This window comes from Oncorhynchus mykiss, chromosome 30, assembly GCF_013265735.2.
Source record: "Oncorhynchus mykiss isolate Arlee chromosome 30, USDA_OmykA_1.1, whole genome shotgun sequence".
NCBI classification, from domain to species: domain Eukaryota; kingdom Metazoa; phylum Chordata; class Actinopteri; order Salmoniformes; family Salmonidae; genus Oncorhynchus; species Oncorhynchus mykiss.
The window spans coordinates 34,423,562-34,444,628 of NC_050570.1; the positions used below are offsets into that span (position 1 = coordinate 34,423,562).

At 46.3% G+C, this 21,067-nt stretch overlaps 1 protein-coding gene across 2 annotated transcripts in view; it reads right to left on the reverse strand.

Moving 5' to 3' along the window:
- LOC110521746 (trafficking protein particle complex subunit 8) overlaps window positions 1-21,067 on the reverse strand; it is an 85,260-nt gene that overhangs the window by 25,246 nt on the left and 38,947 nt on the right. For both annotated transcript variants that reach the window (XM_036969359.1, XM_036969360.1), the window contains 18 exons: window positions 19,987-20,076; window positions 19,553-19,727; window positions 19,222-19,375; window positions 18,871-18,973; window positions 18,100-18,365; window positions 17,468-17,583; window positions 16,812-16,962; window positions 15,617-15,717; window positions 15,295-15,400; window positions 14,520-14,651; window positions 13,828-14,052; window positions 9,761-9,866; window positions 7,746-7,940; window positions 5,656-5,831; window positions 5,331-5,405; window positions 5,041-5,167; window positions 4,516-4,673; window positions 3,523-4,001 (listed from right to left, as the gene is read on the reverse strand). In XM_036969359.1, the coding sequence (XP_036825254.1) occupies window positions 3,523-4,001; window positions 4,516-4,673; window positions 5,041-5,167; window positions 5,331-5,405; window positions 5,656-5,831; window positions 7,746-7,940; window positions 9,761-9,866; window positions 13,828-14,052; window positions 14,520-14,651; window positions 15,295-15,400; window positions 15,617-15,717; window positions 16,812-16,962; window positions 17,468-17,583; window positions 18,100-18,365; window positions 18,871-18,973; window positions 19,222-19,375; window positions 19,553-19,727; window positions 19,987-20,076 (2,935 nt within the window). The remainder of the gene's footprint in view (window positions 1-3,522; window positions 4,002-4,515; window positions 4,674-5,040; window positions 5,168-5,330; window positions 5,406-5,655; window positions 5,832-7,745; window positions 7,941-9,760; window positions 9,867-13,827; window positions 14,053-14,519; window positions 14,652-15,294; window positions 15,401-15,616; window positions 15,718-16,811; window positions 16,963-17,467; window positions 17,584-18,099; window positions 18,366-18,870; window positions 18,974-19,221; window positions 19,376-19,552; window positions 19,728-19,986; window positions 20,077-21,067) is intronic.

The window sequence follows — 21,067 nt, forward strand, 5'->3', positions numbered from 1 at the left end:
CTATATCTGTTCATGGTTCTACATTTTTTGAAAGGGGCATGCTTATTTAAGATGGTGAGAAAAGCACTTTTAAAGAATCACCAGGCATTCTCTACTGACGGAATGAGGACAATATCCTTCCAGGATACCCGGGCCAGGTCAATGAGAAAGGCCTGCTCGCTGAAGTGTTTTAGGGAGCGTTGGAGAGTGATGAGGGGTGGTCGTTTGACCGCAGACCCATTACGGACGCAGGCAATGAGGCAGTGATCGCTGAGACCCTGGTTGAAGACAACAGAGGTGTATTTAGAGGGCAGGTTGCTTAGGATGATATCTATGAGGGTGCCCGTGTTTACGGATTTGGGGTTGATCATTTGTGTGAGATTGAGGGCATCTAGCTTAGATTGTAGAACAGCCAGGGTGTTAAGCATGTCCCAGATTAGGTCACCTAACAATATGAGCTCTGAAGATAGATGGGGGGGCAATCAATTCACATATGGTGTCCAGGGCACAGCTGGGGGCTGAAGGTGGTCTATAACAAGCGGCAATTGTGAGAGACTTGTTTCTGGAAAGGTGGATTATTAAAAGTAGAAGCTTGAATTGTTTGGGCACAGACCTGGATAGTTAGAACTCTGCAGGCTCTTTCTGCAGTAGATTGCAACTCCGCCCCCTTTGGCAGCTCTATTTTGTCGGAAAATGTTGTAGTTAGGGATGGAAATTTCTAGAATTTTGGTGGCCTTCCTAAGCCAGGCTTCAGACACTGCTAGGGCATCCGGGTTGGCAGAGTGTGCTAAAGCAGTGGGAAAAAAAACTTAGGGAGGAGGCTTCTAATGTTAACATGCATGAAACCAATGCTTATACGGTTACTGAAGTCAACAAATGAGAGCGCCTGGGGAATGGGAGTGGAGCTAGGCGCTGCAGGGCCTGGATAAATCTCTACATCAACAGAAGAACAGAGGAGGAGTAGGATAAGGGTACGACTAAAGGCTATAAGAACTGGTCGTCTAGCGCGTTCGGAACAGAGAGTAAAAGGAGCCGGTTTCTGGGTGCGGAAGAATAGATTCAAGGCATAATGTACAGACAATGGTATGGTAGGATGTGAATACAGTGGAGGTAAACGTAGGTATTGAGTGACGATGAGAGAAGTTGTCTCTAGAGACACCATTTAAACCAGGAGGGGTAACCGAATGTGTGAGAGGTGGAACAAAAGGGCTAGCTAAGGCATATTGACCAGGGCTGGAGGCTCTACAGTGAAATAAGTCAATCACTAAACAAAACAGCAATGGACAAGGCATATTGACATTAGGGCGAGGCATGCGTAGCCGAGTTATCATAGGGACCAGTGAGTAGCTAGGCGAGCTGGAGACACGGCGATTCAGACAGCTAGCGGGCCGGGGCAAGCAGAAGAGCCTTAGGGGGACGTCGCGACTGAAGAGTCAGTTGTAGCCCCCGCGGATGGTTACGTCGGCAGACCAGTCGTGATGGATAGGCAGTAAAAGGGTCCAGGCCAATTGGCAAAATAGGTATTGTAGCCCAATTGGCAAAATAGGTATTGTAGCCCAAGAAATCGGCTGATGGATCTCTTCAGCTAACAGTCCTCAGCTAACATATGCTCTAGACAGCTAGTGGGACGCGGCTAGCAGGCTAGCGGATGGGCCCTTCAGGGGACGTTGCAACAGAGGAACCTGTTGAAACCCACTCGGGCGGATTTCGTCGGTAGACCAGTCGTGATGGATCAGCGGGGCTCTGTGTCGGCAGTAAAGGGGGTCCAGGCCAATTAGCAAAATAGGTATGGTAGCCCAAGTAGTGGCTGATGGACCTCTTCAGCTAGCCGGGAGATGGTTTTAGTACGAGGCTAGTTCCAGGCTAACTGGTGCTTGCATCGGGACAGAGACGTTAGCCAGGAGTAGCCACTCAGATAGCCAGCTACGATGATCCAGGTGAAAAGGTTCAGAGCTTGCGGTAGGAATCCAGAGACATGGAGATTTGGTGTAGAAAAAGCAGTCCGGTATGCTCTGGGTTGAATCTCGCTGTGCAGACTGGCAGGCTAAGGTTAGCTGATGACCGCTAGCAGTGGCTAACTGACTACTAGCTAGTTAGCTGGCTAGCTTCTGTTGGGGGTTCCGGTTCTAAAGCATAGAAAAACCGGGTTGTTGAAATGTTGTAATTGAGGTTTAAAATATACAAAATATGTACAAAGAAAAAAGATATATACATGGGTCACAACAAGACAAGGACGTCTGACAACAAGCAGTGAAATACACACCGGTATTGAAATGATACCTAATATGCTTCAGGCAGTGTTTAAGTTTGGCCAGGACTCTACTGCTTGATTACACCCACCACTCTAACAGAATATTTGCTCTAAAATGTGAAATTAAAACATTTCATTCAACTTGAAGCACTAGGCTGTAGTCATGCTTAATAAAAGAGACTCAAAATTACCACTGAAATAGACAAAAAAAAAAAAAAAGTTTGTTTAACTTAAATCATATTTTATAATTTAATACAATTGGAGAAGAGACGAGAAATCTCTTTCATCTTCCACTCCTTGGTTTGTGTATTAGTGAACAATCTTCAACTCTCCCTATGCCTCTCCCCTACCTGAATATAAAAAGCTACTTTCTCCCCTTAGGGCTTTTTGGCTTGTGCGATGTGTATTGACTAATGAGTGAATACCAGTCTTCTCTTCCTCCACCTGGTCTTAACTTGTGTAGTCTTCAAACGTAGGCGGCTTTTTTTTTAGGATTCTATCAGCTCCATTCAATCTTTTATACATTTTTTTTTATAATGAGATAGTTTCTAGTTTCATGTCTTGCATCAGGAAGCTTCCCCAAGGTCCTACCTGCTCTCTCTTCTACCTGATTAACAGGCAGCTCTCTCCCATTTCTGGATGCCTAATGTGCAATCACTCTGCCCTATCAGATTATGAAAGGTTGCTCTTTCGCTCTTGGATTCACTCCCCTGCTTCAATGGCTGGTCTAATGTGGCTTTCAGTACGCAGTGCGTATCATCTTTTTAAATCTTTTATTTATTTTACCCCTTTTTCTCCCCAATTTTCGAGGTATCCAATTGTTTAGTAGCTTCTTGTCTCATCGCTACAACTCCCGTACGGGCTCGGGAGAGACGAAGGTTGAAAGTCATGCGTACTCCGATACACAACCCAACCAAGCCGCACTGCTTCTTAACACAGCGCCATCCAACCCGGAAGCCAGCCGCACCAATTTGTCGGAGGAAACACCGTGCACCTGGCAACCTTGGTTAGCGTGCACTGCGCTCGGCCCGCCACAGGAGTCGCTGGTGCGCGATGAGACAAGGATTTCCCTACCGGCCAAACCCTCCCTAACCCGGGCGACGCTAGGCCAATGGTGCGTCGCCCCACGAACCCCCCAGTCGTTACGACAGAGCCTGGGCGCGAACCCAGAGTCTCTGGTGGCACAGCTGGCGCTGCAGCGCCCTTAACCACTGCGCCACCCGGGAGGCTCATACTTTGTTCTTGAATAACTCTCCCATACCTGATCTTGGCTTGTGTAGTGAATATCCTACCTGATCTTGCCTCCCTTCTCGGCACTCTCGTAGTAGAACAGGAAGTGGATCTCGTGGACTCCTTCCTGGTCCGGTCCTCTCAGCCACATGGGCAGCTGGGTAGATTCTCCAGGCTTTAGTGTCCCCTCTCCTAGAGGGATCTCCGTTATCCCTTTACCCGCACCGGACACTCCTCCTCCCCTCAACCCTGTCCCAGACCCAAAGTCCCCCTCTGAAACCAGTGTCACCGCAGCAACAGACCCGGGCGTGGCGCCAGGGGGTGTGGCCAGGGTCTTGTAGGCGGAGCAGTTTTCAAAAGAGGTGGGGCTGAGGGGGGTGAGAGGTGTGGCTAAGGAGGAGCTTCCAAAGGTAAAAAAGTCTGGGTGCGTGGACGCCACCCGCAGGCCACACAGGGTAACGCGACTCATGTTACAGAACTCCACGTAAGCCTTTCTGATCTCACCACATAGCAGGGCAGTAGGGAACTGGAGGAAGAATACCTGGGGGGGGAATGGGAGAGCGAGGAAGAGGGGTGGGATAGTGATAGAGAAATGGGGACAGAGAGAGGTTAGTTAGTGTGTGACCAGTTACAGTGTAACAGCCCTTCTCAGGAGATTGGCAGATATATAAAGCAGTGATAGGGAGGGACTTGGCTGCCAGTCATTTGAATATAGACTAGTCTGAATCCATCCCATAATTACTCATATACTGCCCAGTTCAATCTAAATGGTAATACATCACAGAAATTGAAAAAGTAGATGGGAGAAATGGTAGATGAAATCTACCAGACCAATTCACATCGCTGGTATGAAACCATCAGTCATACAGGGAAAGAGGAGGGCAGACGGCAGAGGATAAAGGACGAGCCCTGAATCAAACATTTCCCCACTAGCCATTCACGTGAATCTAAGAATTACTTCCACCAATCCAATCCTCTCAGATCTACAGAAGTGTCCAGTGAGTAGGGACCTAGAGATCAAGGGGCTAAGGGTTGATTTGGAATTGAGTGAATACCTCTAGCAGGGGCATGGGAGGGGTGATGGTGGGGTCAAGACGTCGGTCAGGACCGTGGCTGACTGAGGTCTTCTCCTCTTTGGTCTGGTTCAACCGCGGTCCCTGGATCTCTAGGTCCTGTCGACCACGAACTGATGTCCCCTCTGCCGCTGAGGGACCTGTTGAGAGGATCGCAACCGTCAGGTGAGAGGGACCAAAACAGGATTATAAACCAGGTGGTTCAAGCCCTGAATGCTGATTGGTTGAAAGCCGTGGTATATAGGATCCTATTCCTCGCGAATGACAGAAAATTACTATTTACTGGTCTAGTTATGTTTGTAACCAGTTTATAATAGCAATAAGGCACCTCTGGGGTTTCTGGTATACGGCCAATATACCACAGCTAAGGTCTGTATCCAGTCACTTCGTGTAAGCTGTGCTAAGTACAGCTCTTAGCCATGGTATATTGGCAATATACCACACACCCTCGGGCCTTATTGCTTAATTATAAGTGCGTGTGTGACTGCATGACTATGTGTATGTTACCTTCGGTCTGTGAAGCTGCGGTGCTGTTGATAGTAGTGTCTCCAGTAGAGGAGGTGGAGGCCAGATTATAGACTAGACCCAGGATGTTGAGCTGACCTGTCTGGTGGGGCAGCAGCTTCAGACGAGCCTGAGGGAGGAGACAGAGAGGAATTAGACAGAATAAATTGATAGAGAATTAAGAAGAAAAAGAAGAGACTGTGGGTCGGACATCGAGAAAAGTCAGAAAATTAGGGCGAGAGAGGAAACACAGCAACAAGAGAGAACTAGAGAATCATAAAAAGGCAGCTTACCAATTTAGTCTCCTCAGGGCTCAGGTAGAACTCTGGGATGACTTCTGTGGCAATGACATCATCTTTCTGTGAAGTCTGCAGCAAGAGGGATTGTAAAAAGTAGGTTAAATGAGCCGGCTGATGACATGTGCAGATATGACGAGCTGATTGAAGAATAGTTGGGTCATATTCAACAGGCACCAAACGAAAGAAAACAAACAAATTGTGATGGACTTATTCAATAAGAAAAAGGTATTTTTGTTTTTGCTACAATGTGTACTTATGAATACGACCCTGCTCTTACAGCACTGTAGCCTCAAAGACCAAAGGTAACACACACTCTTACCCTCGGAACGCTGGCCTCCTTCTCGTTGCTGATGGGCACAGCATCTCCGACCGAGTCTTCCTGCGGTTGCGGTCGATTGAAGTCTTTGAGTGTAAACTTCCAGAGCAGCGAGAGGTCAGAGAGAACCAGTGGAACCTTTAGAGGATTCCGGAACACCACCTCAACTATGATGGGTTCTAGAGGGAGAGAGAGACAGAGAGAGAGCGAGCAACGAGGAGTGGGTAGAGCGAGGGGAGGGTAGGGCGAGCGGAGGGTAGGGCGAGCGGAGGGTAGGGCGAGCGGAGGGTAGGGCGAGCGGAGGGTAGGGCGAGCGGAGGGTAGGGCGAGCGGAGGGTAGGGCGAGCGGAGGGTAGGGCGAGCGACCGGTAGGGCGAGCCACGAGGGGCGGGTAGGGCGAGCCACGCCGGGCGGGTAAGGCGAGCGGCGGGCAGGGCGGGCGAGCGACGAGGGGCAGGGCGGCGAGCGACGAGGGGCAGGGCGGCGAGCGACGAGGGGCAGGGCGGCGAGCGACGAGGGGCAGGGCGGCGAGCGACGAGGGGCAGGGCGGCGAGCGACGAGGGGCAGGGCGGCGAGCGACGAGGGGCAGGGCGGCGAGCGACGAGGGGCAGGGCGGCGAGCGACGAGGGGCAGGGCGGCGAGCGACGAGGGGCAGGGCGGCGAGCGACGAGGGGCAGGGCGGCGAGCGACGAGGGGCAGGGCGGCGAGCGACGAGGGGCAGGGCGGCGAGCGACGAGGGGCAGGGCGGCGAGCGACGAGGGGCAGGGCGGCGAGCGACGAGGGGCAGGGCGGCGAGCGACGAGGGGCAGGGCGGCGAGCGACGAGGGGCAGGGCAGCGAGCGACGAGGGACAGGGCAGCGAGCGACGAGGGACAGGGCGGCGAGCGACGAGGGTCAGGGCGGCGAGCGACGAGGGTCAGGGCGGCGAGCGACGAGGGTCAGGGCGGCGAGCAAAAGGGCGACGCCGGGCCGAGCGAGTGACGCCGAGCGAGCGACGAGAGGCAGAGAGAGGGAGGTAGCGGCGAAAGGAAGAGACGAGAGGAAGGGAGCAGGATGAGAACAGAGACAAACAACTTATAAAATGCATTAAATTACTAAAAATTGTCAAACTACACAATATACCCCATCATGACAAAGGGAACTCAGGTTTTTTGTAATTTTTTGAGGTTTGAGACCGGAGTGCTGGAGTTGCATCTTCACAGCTGACTTTGAGACTTGTGTTTTGCGGGTACTATTTAATGAAGCTGCCAGTTGAGGACTTGAGGCATTTGTTTCTCAAACTAGACATCCAATATACTTGTCTTCTTGCTCAGATGTGTACCAGGCCTCCCTTCATTTCTCAGAACAAGAATAGACTGGCGAGTTCCAGAAGAAAGGTCTTTGTTTCTGGCCATCTTGAGCCTGTAATCGAACCCACAAATGCTGATGCTCCAGATACTCAACTAGTCTAAAGAAGGCCAGTTCTATTGCTCCTTTAAACAGAACAACAGTTTTCAGCTGTGCTAACATAATTGCAAAAGGGTTTTCTAACGATCAATTAGCCTTTTAAAATGATAAACTTGGATTAGCTAACACAACATGCCATTGGAACACAGGAGTGATGGTTGCTGATAATGGGCCTCTGTAGATATTCCATTATAAATCAGCCGTTTCCAGCTACAAGTCATTTACAACATTGTCTACACTGTATTTCTGATAAATTTAATGGACCAAAAATTAGCTTTTCTTTCAAAAAACAAGAACATTTCTAAATGATACCAAACTTTTGAACGATAGTGTACATTTGCAAAAAATTACAGAAAACTGTTTTTGCTTTGTCATTATGGGGTATTGTGTGTAGTAAATTGATGAGGGAAAAAATGTGTTAGAAGTCAATGTGTCTGATTACTTTCCGAAAGACACTGTGTGAGGATAGTGAATTCAATACTATTTATAACGTGCATGTGGTTGTAGGTGAAGGGTTGTGTGAGTGGGCTAACTATCAAGCTATCAGACATAGTTAAATAGAAGAAAGAGAGATGAGGGAGTGGGATAAGAAAAGAAAGCTGTGCTAAAAGGAGAAGGGATGAGAGACAGGAGTGCTAGTGTAGTTACCCTCCACAACAGCAAGCGGGAAGCGGAGGTTGTCCGTCTGACTGTTCAGGCAGCACTGGGTGGATTGAAACGTTGCTGGAACGACCCCACGTTTTGCGGCGGCAACCACCTTTTCCTCGAGGTCCTGCCACATGGCAGCTAGGTCCCGGTCAAACTCCTGGTCCAAGGACACGTGGGTGGCTGCCTGCTTCTCACCTGATTAATAAATCAATTACACAATCAATTAGGAAAGTAATAATTCGCCGATATGCATCAGTCCCTGGTTCAAATGTTTAAGATATGAGTGCATTGGTCAGTTGGACCACAAACCGATCCAAATGTAGCATGCATTGGTCAGGAAATAGATTAAAACGTTCCAAAATTGCCAAATCACAAAAATGTTTGGCTCAAATTTCTGATTTGCGTGCTGACCAATGAGGTCGGCCTATTACTGATCTGATACGTTTGTAAATTGGCTTCCGCAAAGCTGCTTTATAAGTTGAGAGACAACCAATGTAAATTTACTAGGTTACATTTATCAACTGCGCCGTTGAAAATTGTGTTTTACCGGAATGAAAGTAGCCTATGCTACTGCCAGAGAAAACTTATCTGGCTATAGGTAGGCTCACATTCAACAACAAAAAACTCCGGGCTCACATTCAATTTTATTCTGATTGTTCAGGTTCACCATCAGCAATTGTTTTATGCAAAAAAAATATATATATATATAGATTTATTTTTATTTTTAGATTTACAGTATAAAGTTAATAATTTGACAACATGGACAGCAGAAGAGCTCAGAGTCCGTCAAAACTATTAAGATTATGAGACGGTGAAAGTACATATATTTGATAAATATATAGCAGAACTTCGGATATGTCATAGCTAATTTAAAAATATAAATATTGATAAATTACACTTTTAAATCTACAAAAATGACTCAATCATGGCTGATTGTGATTTCAGATCAAAAGAAGGGGAGGGGACAAAGAGCAAACATTGCCCCACCCCCCTAACTGATAGTAGTGTGGTAGATGCCCAGTTTCCCCCATGGCTCAGCTCAGAATCGCACCAAATCATTTCAAACTAAAACATATCGTTCCTGTATCATATCGGAGCCCATTTATCTAGATGCGTATCAAATCGTCTTGAAAGTGAAAGACTCACATCCCTACGATCAATCGATCACAACCAATTAACTGATCTCAATCAGGTCATTATGGATCAAACCAGCACTGTGCAGTAGCACGTTTAATGCATAGTGAAATAATACAACTGAACAAGGACATTTTGGGCAAAATAATAAAATAAAAATGTCTATATGAGTTGGTTGGTGCAAAAGGGATACAAACATACACACTCCTACAAACCTTCCATAAATGTCACACCATCTCTGGTGGCTCTGTTGTCACAGACAGTGTCAGGGGATAAATGACTTATCTAACTTCATGTTTATGTGACCTTCAGTCCTCAACACCAACACTCCCCACTTATGACACACACACACACACACGTATGTAACTGTATGCCACGTCTCAAATCGCACAGGACAATACCTCCTTTTGTGCTGAAAATGTGTTTTTGATTTGAAATATCTTCAGGCCATAGTAATCCTAAATTTAAAATCTAAGGACAGAAAGTATGGTAGGAAATTAAATGATTATGTTTTGTTTGGAGGGCCTGTTTAAATAAAGCAGCTGTAATCAGTGGACGGCAGGGAGAAACTTTCTTCAGCCCAGGCAGCCACACTTTGGCAATGTCTGAAACGGCACCCTATTCCCTACTTGGTCAAAATATGTGCACTATATAGGGAGCCATTTGGGACTCAATCTTTGACTCCTCTGATATTCATTCAAAGTTTCACTCTAATGACGAAGATAGTCGCTCAGCAGCAGTGCGCAAACACGTCTCGTTTCACAGTCTCAAAACGCATATTGAAGTTCACACACAATGAACTCGGTCTCACTGCAATTTTTTTGAAGCATGAAATGTATGATTGGTGAGCAGAGCAGTGCTTGTGTTTGTCTCAGTCTTACCCTCTGCCAGGCGGCGTTCATGGCCGAAGTAGACCCTGGTGGCAGAGCTGTTGATGCAGGGTAGGGGCAGCTGGGGTAGCGCCACCTCACATGCCCCCGTAACATTCTGGAGGAAAAGGTAGAGAGCAAGGATACACTTAACACGGTCTTGGAATGAGGTTACAGAAATTGGGCAGGCCAAAGTACACGGTAGGAGGGAACAACGACAAAAGAAACACGTGGCTTTTCTCCACAACTACACTATTGTGTGGCATTTCATTATTATTATTCAAGTTGATGTTACTTCTAAATACCAGATTAGAGGCCAGATTAGAGGATTCACATTTTCGTATTAACACAATTTAACACGGCTATCAGGCTCAAAAGAAACGTGCAATTTCACTAATGCAACACACTTAGTGTACACACACACAGTACCAGGACGACAACAAAATACGAAGTGGATGTGACTTCTTTAGGAAAACAGCTCTAATATTAGGGGTGAAAGTAAGGCGGTACAATCCGGTAATATTGGGGGTATGCCGTACCGGTAAAACATGAGCCCATCACAATAATTAAAGCAAAATGTCAAGTAAAATCTAGGCTATTACACCACTTCATCACTTCTGCATTTCAGATGCATGAAAAATTTGCGAACGGAGTAGAAGAAAGTTTGTATAGCTTACTCTCCAAAATATGATTTGATGAGAACATTGACATTTTGCCAAAACCAAAACACGTGCAGACAGCAATGGATGCATTAATAATGACAATTGCCAATTGTCGTGACAGTTTTTGGTGTTTTGTGTAACAGATGTCTCTTTCCATTCACCACTGTTTGGAGGCTGGAAATATGTTGCAAGTGAATTGAACGTGTGCAGGTAGCCTCGTAAAGAAAAACGTTGAAGTGATTGTTTGACAATGCGATGAAAACATGACTGGTTGTGTTAATTCCACAATAAAAGGTAACGCATTCAAAAAGTTAAATGACAAATCTTTACGACTAGGCCCACAGAGAACCTATTGAATTAATAGGGATTCTATACTGTATCCAATTCTATGATTAGGCCCATTTTTTGTTAAGGTATCTGTGACCAGATGCATATCTGCGTTCCCAGTCATGTGAAATCCAAAGATTCGGCCAAACAAATTAATTTAATTCAATGTTTTCCTCATATGAACTGTAACTCAGTCAAATCAATGAAACTGTTACATGTCACATTTATATTTTTGTTCAGTATAATTATAAGCAGTGGCGTAGCGCACACCCCCGCGGGGGACTTACGGTATTGAAAATCATACAGTCGGTATTTCAAAATATACGTATACCGGGGTATCACCCAAGCCTCGACCTAAGTGAATTTGAACAACCCTTAAATGGAACAGAATATGGAAAAATGTGACCTTGGCATAACAACGTAAACATTGAATATTTGTTCACAGGCTGCATTAAACACCAAGGAAACGTTTAACAATCAAATTGGCCCCAACTCCCAACTGTTCCTTGTGTACCATAAAATCAGGCAGACACATTCCTTGGTAATTATGTTGGAGTGCCCTGCAGTTAAATGCTTCTGGGACAAAGTTACAAAATTAATTTAGAAGTGCATGAATGTAAACATTAAGTCTGCTATGTTGCTTAATGATAGCATTGCGATCTACATTGTTGGTTAGGGGCTCGTACGTAAGCATTTCACTGTAAGGAATAACTGTTGTATTCGGCGCGTGTGACTAATACAATGTGATTTGAGCTCCTTGAATCTGACTGCTGGCAGGCAGCACTGTTGCAAAAAATATGCTGGCTCTTAGACGGCAATCAACTCACGCTTCCCAACTCGCCAGTGGTTACAGTTACTGTTAGAAGTTCTAACATTTTAATCATCTACAGCGAGAATGAATGGTGCTAGTCAACTACGGTATACTTGGCTCTATAAAGAATAATCTCAGCTAAAGTCCAACACCAACAAATAAACAATCTATGAAGTCCAACAGATACACTGCACACACACACAGCACTCCAAATGTTATTACGTTACAGCCTTATTCTAAAAAAAATGTTTGTCCTCATCTATCTACACACAATACCACATTATGACAGTGAAAACAGGTAGTAAAAAAAACCCAGAAAAACCTTTACATAAGTATTCAGACCCTTTGCTATGAGACTCGAAATTGAGCTCAGGTGCATCCTGTTTCCATTGATCATCCTTGAGATGTTTCTACAACTTGATTGGAGTTCACCTGTAGTCAAATCAATTGATTGCACATGATTTGGAAAGGCACATACCTGTCTATATTAGGTCCCACAGTTGAGCAAAAACCAAGCCACGAGGTTGAAGGAATTGTCTGTAGAGCTCCGAGACAAGGTTGTGTCAAGGCACAGATCTGGAGAATGGTACCAAAACATTTCTGCAGCATTGAAGGTCCTCAAAAACACAGTGCCCTCCGTCATTCTTAAATGGAAGAAGTTTGGAACTACCAAGACTCTTCCTATAGCTGACCGCCCAGCCAAACTGAGCAATCGGAGGAAAAGGGCTTGGGTCAGGGAGGTGACCAAGAACCCGATGGTCACTCTTGACAGGGCTCCAGAGTTCCTCTGTGGATATGGGAGAACCTTAGAGAAGGACAACAATCTCTGCAGCAATCCACAAATCAGGCCTTTATGGTAGACTGGTCAGACGGAAGCCACTCAGTAAAAGGCACATGACAGCCCACTTAGAGTTTGCCAAAAGGCTCCAAAGGACTCAGACCATGAGAAACAAGATTCTCTGGTCTGATGAAACCAAGATTGAACTCTTTGGCCTGAATGCCAAGTGTCACGTCTGGAAGAAACCTGGCCCAATCCCTACGGTGAAGCATGGTGGTGGCAGCATCATGCTGTGGGGATGTTTTTCAGCGGCAGGGACTGGGAGACTAGTCAGGATCGAGGGAAAGATGAACGGAGCAAAGTACAGCGAGATCCTTGATAAAAATTCTCCAGAGCACTCAGGACCTCAGACTGGGGTGAAGGTTCACCGTCCAACATAACAATGACCCTAAGCACACAGCCAAGCTTGTATCATCATATGCAAGAAGACTCGAGGCTATAATCGCTACCAAAAGGTCCTTCAACAATGTACTGAGTAAAGGGTCGAGGGGGGGTAAAGATATGGATGGGGTGCAGGTGGTTGGACAGAGACCAGTTGGGCTGGGTGGAATTGGGAATATAGGCCACCTGAAAATCCTGTGTGATCAACATGATCATTTTTCTGTATGAATTTCTTACTTTAGTACATTTTTGAGTGAAAGCCCATGTTAAATATACTTAATAAACAGAGTGTACAATACATTAAGGACACCTTCCTAATATTGAGTTGCACCCGCCCCTTTTGCCCTCAGAACAGCCTGAATTCATCAGGGCATGGACTCTACAAGCTGTTGAAAGCGTTCCACAGGGATGCTGGCCCATGTTGACTCCAATGCTGCCCACAGTTGTGTCAAGTTGGCTGGATGTCCTTTGGGTGGTGAACCATGCTTGATACATATGGGAAAAACCCAGCAGCATTGCAGTTCTTTACACAAACCGGCACACTTGGCACCTACTACCATACCCAATTCAAAGGCACGTAAATGTTGTGTGTCTTGCCCATTCACCCTCTGAATGGCACACACCCACAACCCATGTCTCAATTGTCACAAGGTTTAAAAATCCTTCTTTAACCTGTCTCCTCCCCTTCATCTACATTGAATGAAGTGACATCAATAATCGATCATGGATTCACCTGGTCAGTCTATGTCATGGAAATAGGTGTCCTTAATGTTTTGTACACAGTGTATGAATATTGTACCTGTACACGATGCAACACTAGGACAGCCTGTCATTCCAGAGTCTATCACACATGGCCTTGTTCAGGGGTATAGAGATACTCTAAGGAAGGCTTCCTGAGCCTCCCTGTGGTAGGCTGTATTAAGGTAATATTGAGGCTATGTATAGGTTGTGTTGTAATCTTGTTTTCTTGACTCCCTGCTGTGGGGTTGTAATAATGTGCTAACGTTGTGGAAAGGTTGTTTTAAGGTTGTGAAAGGATTTTATTAACATTGCGTGTTACCTTGTAGACGTAGAGGTATTCCCGGAGGAATGCTCCCTGCTGTGTGGAGGTCTGCTGGCTGTCATTGGTGAGGATGTGTCTGAAAGCTGTGACAGCGTTCTCTGGTTGGCGCAGGGTGAAGGACTGGCGGCCAATAGTGAAGTTGATATGGTCCTCAGCCAGGGACCAGCCTTTACCCTTATACACCTGCATGGCCTGGCAGTAACACCGCAACGCATGGCGCTTCTACAGGGAGGGAGAGAGAGAGGGGAAGACACAGAATGGTATAGAGAAACAGCAGAAGGCAAGAGGAAGACCGAAGAAAGCGGAGGGGAAGATAATAACAGAGAGAGAGAGAGAGAAAACAATCAACACGCTCCATCAAGAGATCTGAAATGGAATGCTCTAATAATTCTAGAACTTTGAAGATGGCAGGCCTCCCGCTCAAACGGGGCTTCAGAAGGACAGAAACCATATTACACGTCTGACCCACCAGTAGAATCACTCCTGTCTCACCTCACCACATTCTGTTTTTAAAAGGCCTCATTGGTCACATTCTGCTTTTAAAATGGCCTGATTGGTGTTTACACACCCACAATTCCTCTTTACCAGGAATTTATATACCCAAGTACATGGTACCTCCCTGTTTCACCCTCTTCAGTTGCATGTCTACAGAACAAAGCCTAACTTTAGCCTGTTTCAGTCCCACTCACCTGCCCTGCCTTGCTGAAGCGGTGTCCTGCCAGGATCATGTGGAAGGCAAACTTCCTGACCATGGGGTTCCGCATGTTAATAAAACAGTGGGCTGCCTGCTCCAATAGGAGGGCAGAACGCAGGTCAGAGTCCTGGGAGGGAGATAGACCGGGTTATACAAGTTAGCTAATACCTTGGACATGCCACACAACATTTTAATTTAACTTTTAATTACAGGTTAGTCTAACTTAGATAAAATCTGGTTTGCAAGAGAAACCTGTTCAAGACAGCAGTAACATTACAAAAGTTTCACACATAAATAGAAGCTACATGTCACCGTGATTTGACTGCTACAGAATTACACAGATCCAGAGGTTAATCGACAGTGTAAAAACAAAGAACCTGATACAATGATAAATCAGAAGTAGCGTCTAGAGCCTGATCAATGTTTATTTGGGTCCAATACCGATTCTTTGGGGGGGACAAACACTTATCGATACTGTTTTACAGCAAGGAAATTAAATCATTATTCCACAATGAATTGTCATAAATTGCCATCCAACTGAGCAATTGTCTAAGAAAAATGCTTCAAATGTTGCATTCTTACATTGTGACAATAATGACATGAGAATGGCCGCAAGTGTTCAGATAAGCATGAGACTTTTTCCCCATCCCATTTACTGATTATCGGTGGAATTATCGGCGAATAACGATATAGCGTTAGAAGGCCAATATCAGCCGATAATATCGGTGACCTGATATATCGGTCTTGCTCTAGTGGAGTCTTCCTCTCACCTCACTGGTCATCTTGATGAGGAGGGTAGCAGCATCAGAGTACTTGGCCTGACTCTTCAGTACCTCAGCACTGAGCAGAGCACAACGTTCAGCTAGAACCATGTTCCTGTATGGGGGAAAAGACTTTCATAAAACATTCTTACACACACACCACCACAGGGGTGAGAGAGCCTATTGTAGTTTTGTGGCTTGGTGGCGGCTTTTCAGCTACGAGGTTGGTTATTTTAGCTTAGTGGGCATTGTTAGACAATGTGCAATTTTGTGACAACACATGAAAGTGTGTGTGTGTGTGTGTGTGTGTGTGTGTGTGTTAATGTCGTACTTGGACACATCTCTGTAGGTCTGTATTGCCGTGTCCATGTAGTGTGCTGGATACGGCCTTGGAGCTCCAACTTGAAGAAACGCAGACACTGCTGCCATCTCCTACAGACAGAGAGATGAGTGAGGGATGGATGCAGAGAGAGAGAGAGAGAGAGAGAGAGAGAGAGAGAGAGAGAGAGAGAGAGAGAGAGAGAGAGAGAGAGAGAGAGAGAGAGAGGGGGGAGATCAGGGGAAAGATATGAATGAGAGGAGAAAGAGAGCAGAGTGTGAGAGAGGGGGGAGATCAGGGGAAAGAGATGAATGAGAGAGAGGTGAAAGAGAGCAGAATGTGAGAGAGGGGCAGCAAAAGAAGAGAAAGATAATAATTTCAAATATATCCATACAACCATCAGTGTTGAGTGTTATAAATGGTGGGTGTGTTGAGGCTAGGTATCAGACACGTGAGGGGTGGTCACGGTTCAAGACCATCGGCCTGCCATTAATATTCTGGCTACACAAACACACACCTGTCTGCCATTAATATTCCGGTGACCCAAAAAGCCATGAGGCGTGGCAGCATCCTTAAAACCGCAGGATGCTAGGATGGGCAGCAGAGGGCAGGGAGATCAATACGGTGTGTGTGTGTGTGGCCATTTTCCAATATCCTTCAGTGTTGTATATCTGTCTAGGGAAAGTAAGATTACGATGTTGCCACGATGCTTTCTTCAGATGTGCACCGGTGACGCCACCTCTAGGTCCGTCTCTGTGCCTTCAATTATGCAAATGACAGACTTTGTTCTATATGTTCCATGACTCCTCTGAACATTCTACAGGAAAAACTCCACATTTATATTCTTTCTAGTCTGCTGTGGTAGATACGTACTGCTCAGGTCTCCAAGAGTACAACAAAAACACGTTTTGCTGACGTCATTCAGAGGTGTAGGGTGGATTGATGTGCGTGTGCTCAGTCTCAGTACTGCTGATGTGCTGCTGCTGCCGCCAAGCACTTACTTAACCTTCTGGCATCTCAACCTTACCTTCTGCTGTGTCCTTTCCGCGAGACAGTTCACAAACCTTCAAGACCATGTATTTTGTGTGTGTGCGCATGCGACGTGTGTGTATGAGCACGTGTATGCATGCGTGTGTTCACACGATATGTGCCTTTGCTTTGAGAGTGTGTGTGTTCTCTTTCCATCAGTGTACGTGCGTGTTCTCACCAGTGCCCCAGCGGCATAGAGCATGGCCTGGTCAGAGAGGAAATCCTTCTTGGCCGTGTGGTAGCAGCTGTACGCCAGGTCATAGAGCTGAACCAGGAAACAAAGGTCAGCCATCTTCCTGATCTGCAGCTCAGGGGCTTCTGGGGGATAGCTAATGACATCACACAGGAAAGAGAGCAAAGGTCAGACAGCTCAGGAGATACCGAGGCGGAGGCGTTAGCAAACTGCCATCCAGAACCATTCTGAAGTTGCCTCACCAAATGGCAGCCTAGTGTTCTCTATTTAGTGTGCTACTTTTCACCAGGGCCCATAGGCTGATGGCAAACCCCCATCCAGAACAATTCAATATGCAAACTGTACACTGCTTTGGGTGAAAGCCTAGAGCTAATTTCTGATGACTTCGAACTCTCTCCATCCTGTCCTGCGGCACCTCTGATCAGACACGTGGATGGTTGAACACAGTAAATGTGTGATTGTGTGCATACCGTATGTACCAGAGTGTGATCTAAGGCGTGATCTGTTAATAATGAGAGAACTCTGCCTTCCTTTACAAACACTATTCAGTAAGCAGTGTGATAGTAAGTGCTAAGACCAAAGCTAACTGGACAATCTCCTTGCTAATGGTGATATGATGGTGATGAAGGGGATGTACTTACAGGAGGCCAGAAGTGTTCTTCAGTTCAGCGATACTCTTCTCTGGAACTTTCCCTCCTCCAAACCACTTCTTAGTGGCAGAGAAAAGAGAGCGACTCAAGCCTTTCCTGGAGACCAGCTACAGAGGGAGGGATGAAGAGCGGGAGAGGTGGAGGGTGAGAAAAGGAATGAGTTCAGATCATTAGGAGGCCAACGGTCATAGCATTGATCATGTCCATCAATCCCTCCCTCCAAGATTTCACAGCTTTTTTGGGGAGTGATATTTGCAGGAAAAATAGCTTCATTTTTGCATAGCAATCTGCGATGGTTTTGTCCAATTTTTCCTTTTTTGTAGTGCAGTAACTTGACAGTTTTATGCTGTAATATTGAAGTGTTTTATGCGGTTATTGATCACTGTTGAAATTCCTTGCATAACATGCAGGGAATTGGCAATTTTGCAAAATAAAATAAATAATGCAATAGCGGAAGGACTGATGAATCAATATCTGACAGGAAGTTGATGTGGCAGCAGTCACGGGACAATTAGCAATAAACGTGTCAATATAAGAACAACACAGTGGCAATATTATATTACCGGATCACACATTTACGCGGTCACTGAGCCGTCATGGTCATTGTGCATGCGTCTCTCTACCTGGTCATTGAGCTGTCTGATGTTCTTCTCTATGTGAGGCAGTAGTCCCCTGAAGGTAAACTCCTGGATGAACAGTCTGATGCGGTCGTGGTCGTTCAGCGTGAGGCACGCCCCATGGCTGGTGGCCGCTGCCACTCCCGTGGCGAGGGGCGGTGGCTTGGTTTCCACGGCGACGGCCCTGAGAGCGTCGAGGCTACCGGGCGTGTCACTGGGTGTATCCAGCTGGAGGGGATGGGTGTTGTCCAGACTGTTGACCAAGACTCCATCTGATGAACGACACACAATGTCATATCAACAATGTGAAGGCGTGTGGCCAGACTGTTGGTGATTCCGTCGGGGTAAACAACAACAAAACAAAGTACATTAAGCACATGATGGATGTGCGTCAAGAATGTTGGGAAACTCAATTATCAAACAAATCATCAACACCATGTTGTCAACCCAGGCAGGCTTCAGATCGATTAGTAAAGAGCATAGAGTATATCTGAATTAAATAAGTCAACTGAACTAGAGTGGTGTCTTTATTTATGCCGTCAATCTTTCAGTAGAGTGAGAGAAAGGAATCAGATACAACAGGTGTAAAAGAGGCTTCAACTATACAAATGTGTATTTTACACGTTTGAAATATATTTTTCCCAACCACCTTGGAGTTGCTGAGCGCCGAGCTCTTTTCAGCTGAGCCACGAGTACGCGTAGACGCAGTCGGATTGAGGAGTGGCCGACGACATGGAAATCTTCAGCTCCCGAGTACTGCTAAGTGGCTACGCTCACCTTTCTCTTCCGAGTCGTGTCCATCCACCTCGGATGTTCCTCCTACGTTGTTCTCTACAGCCGTGTTGTTCACCACTACAGGGGCTGGATCCTCATACTGATCCTGGAACAGCCATGAGCAAACACAAAAAGATGAGTCATGTTCAATAGGCACGCAATGGAAGAAAATATTCAGAAACAGAGTAAAACAGGAAGGCGCTAAGCTGAACTTGTCCAATAACCAACGTTCATTTTATTTTTCCGTCGTAAAACAATGTGTCCTAATGAACTCGACAATGGTACTGTCGGTTGTATGCTACTGTACATTAGCAAGTAGATACTTGGAACACTTAGTCTGGGCCCCAACTGTACCTGGCTTTGCAGGCTACTCTTGTGAAGGTACTGGCTCCATGGGTCTGGGATCTGTTCGTCTGCTCCCGCTGCCGCCGTACGAGAGTTGACCTTCAACAGGTAACAACCCTGAGCACCATACCTCTGCTTCATATCCTCATACACAGAGTCAGCCCTGTGAGAGGGGGAGAGAGAGAGAATTAAGGGAATCCATAACTGCTGATGAGGAGCGGCGTCAACACCTTCCTGATTACTGCACGCGCACACAGGGTTAGCCGAGGTCAATGGATTAAAGATGTTGTGTGCGTGTGCGCACTTGCATGTCTGCGGTGTTTGCGTCACTACTACTCACCTCTGTTCGTCTCCCTGGCTCATGTCGTGAAGTAGGACATAGTACTTGAGTGTGTTGGGGATGAACCACTTGGGGTTGGTGTACTCGCCGCTGTGCTGGATCCTGTGCTGCTCCTGAGACAGCTTGAGGAACTTCTCCACTGGTACAGCCTCACTGGACGACACCACCAAAAGACCTGCAGGGACGGCCGTCAAAGAACCACAACCAAAAAGAGCGAGAAGGAAAGGGGGAGGCAACCACTCAGACGGAGAACGAGGGAGGGTAGGGAGAGGATGGTGAAAACAGAGAGGTAAAGAATACCGTGAGAAAAAGGAGGAGTGAGTGAGTGAGTGAGTGAGTGAGTGAGTGAGTGAGTGAGTGAGTGAGTGAAGAGAGAGAACTTGTCTCATCATCATAGTGTTCATTCTACTACGTTGAAGCAGTGAGAAGGATACAGGCGAGGTAGTGGTTGAGGAACTCATGGTCGGAGGCAGGCATGGACTGGAGGAAGCTCTCTCTGTACGCCTCAAACCAGGGAGTCGTGGCTGGAGAGATAGGACAACAAGATGAGAGAGAGAACATTACTCTAACCAGGTCTCACCTCCACACAACACCACCCTGAGAGTGGAGCTGCATAGAGCACCTGCAGGCGACACCCGGGGGGAGGGGGGGAGAGGTCTACACACACCAGGGTCAACCAGCCAGGAGGCCATCACAGGTGACACACACTAGGGTTGAGCGATATTACGATAGCATAGTCTATCAATGATTGACAGCCATCGTCGATGGGGACGCGACAGACGATGGCTTAGCCTACTTTACCTTCACTGGCACCACAGAGTAAAGAAACGGAGTCTTGCACAAGTTTAAGCTTAAGAAAGAAATGATCCATGCAGGACTGAAAAATGACTAATAACTTATCATCCTACTAGGCCTATCTTAAAAGTTAGTTACGAACAGTAGCTTATTTCCCAAATATTCTAGCTTAAGGCGTTGTCCTAAAGTTGCAGCTTTAACAAGACTGACAATCTATAGCCTAAAGCATAGGCTATTCTCAATCGCAGCTTTATGAGATCTAGAATATTCTTTACTTGCTTTATTTGCCTCATAGAATAGTAATTATCCAGTTCTGAATGCGGTACACTGCTTCTATCGGCTGGCCAATAGGAGGAAATACTATGTAAAGAAATGTTTGATGGGTACATAATCACGATAGGACAAAGGTCGACGTCGCCCAACCCTCACACACACACAGCTGAAGGGTCTGATCGCGGAGCTGCAACAAATGATACTCTGAGAAAAATTTGATGAATTACTGATTAGTCAGATGGGAGTAGGGTTTGTACCGCTACCGGATTCTTCTTTTCTCCTAAACCCATTGAGATGCAGAGAGCATCATGCTGCTCGTTGTAGACTACATTTTTCATCAAGAGATTCACCAATTATTGTCCGAATAACAAAAATCAGCAGGAGTATATAATGTTACCATGGCCAAATGTAGACATCAACTACGTAAAGTAACACCTGTGTGTGTGT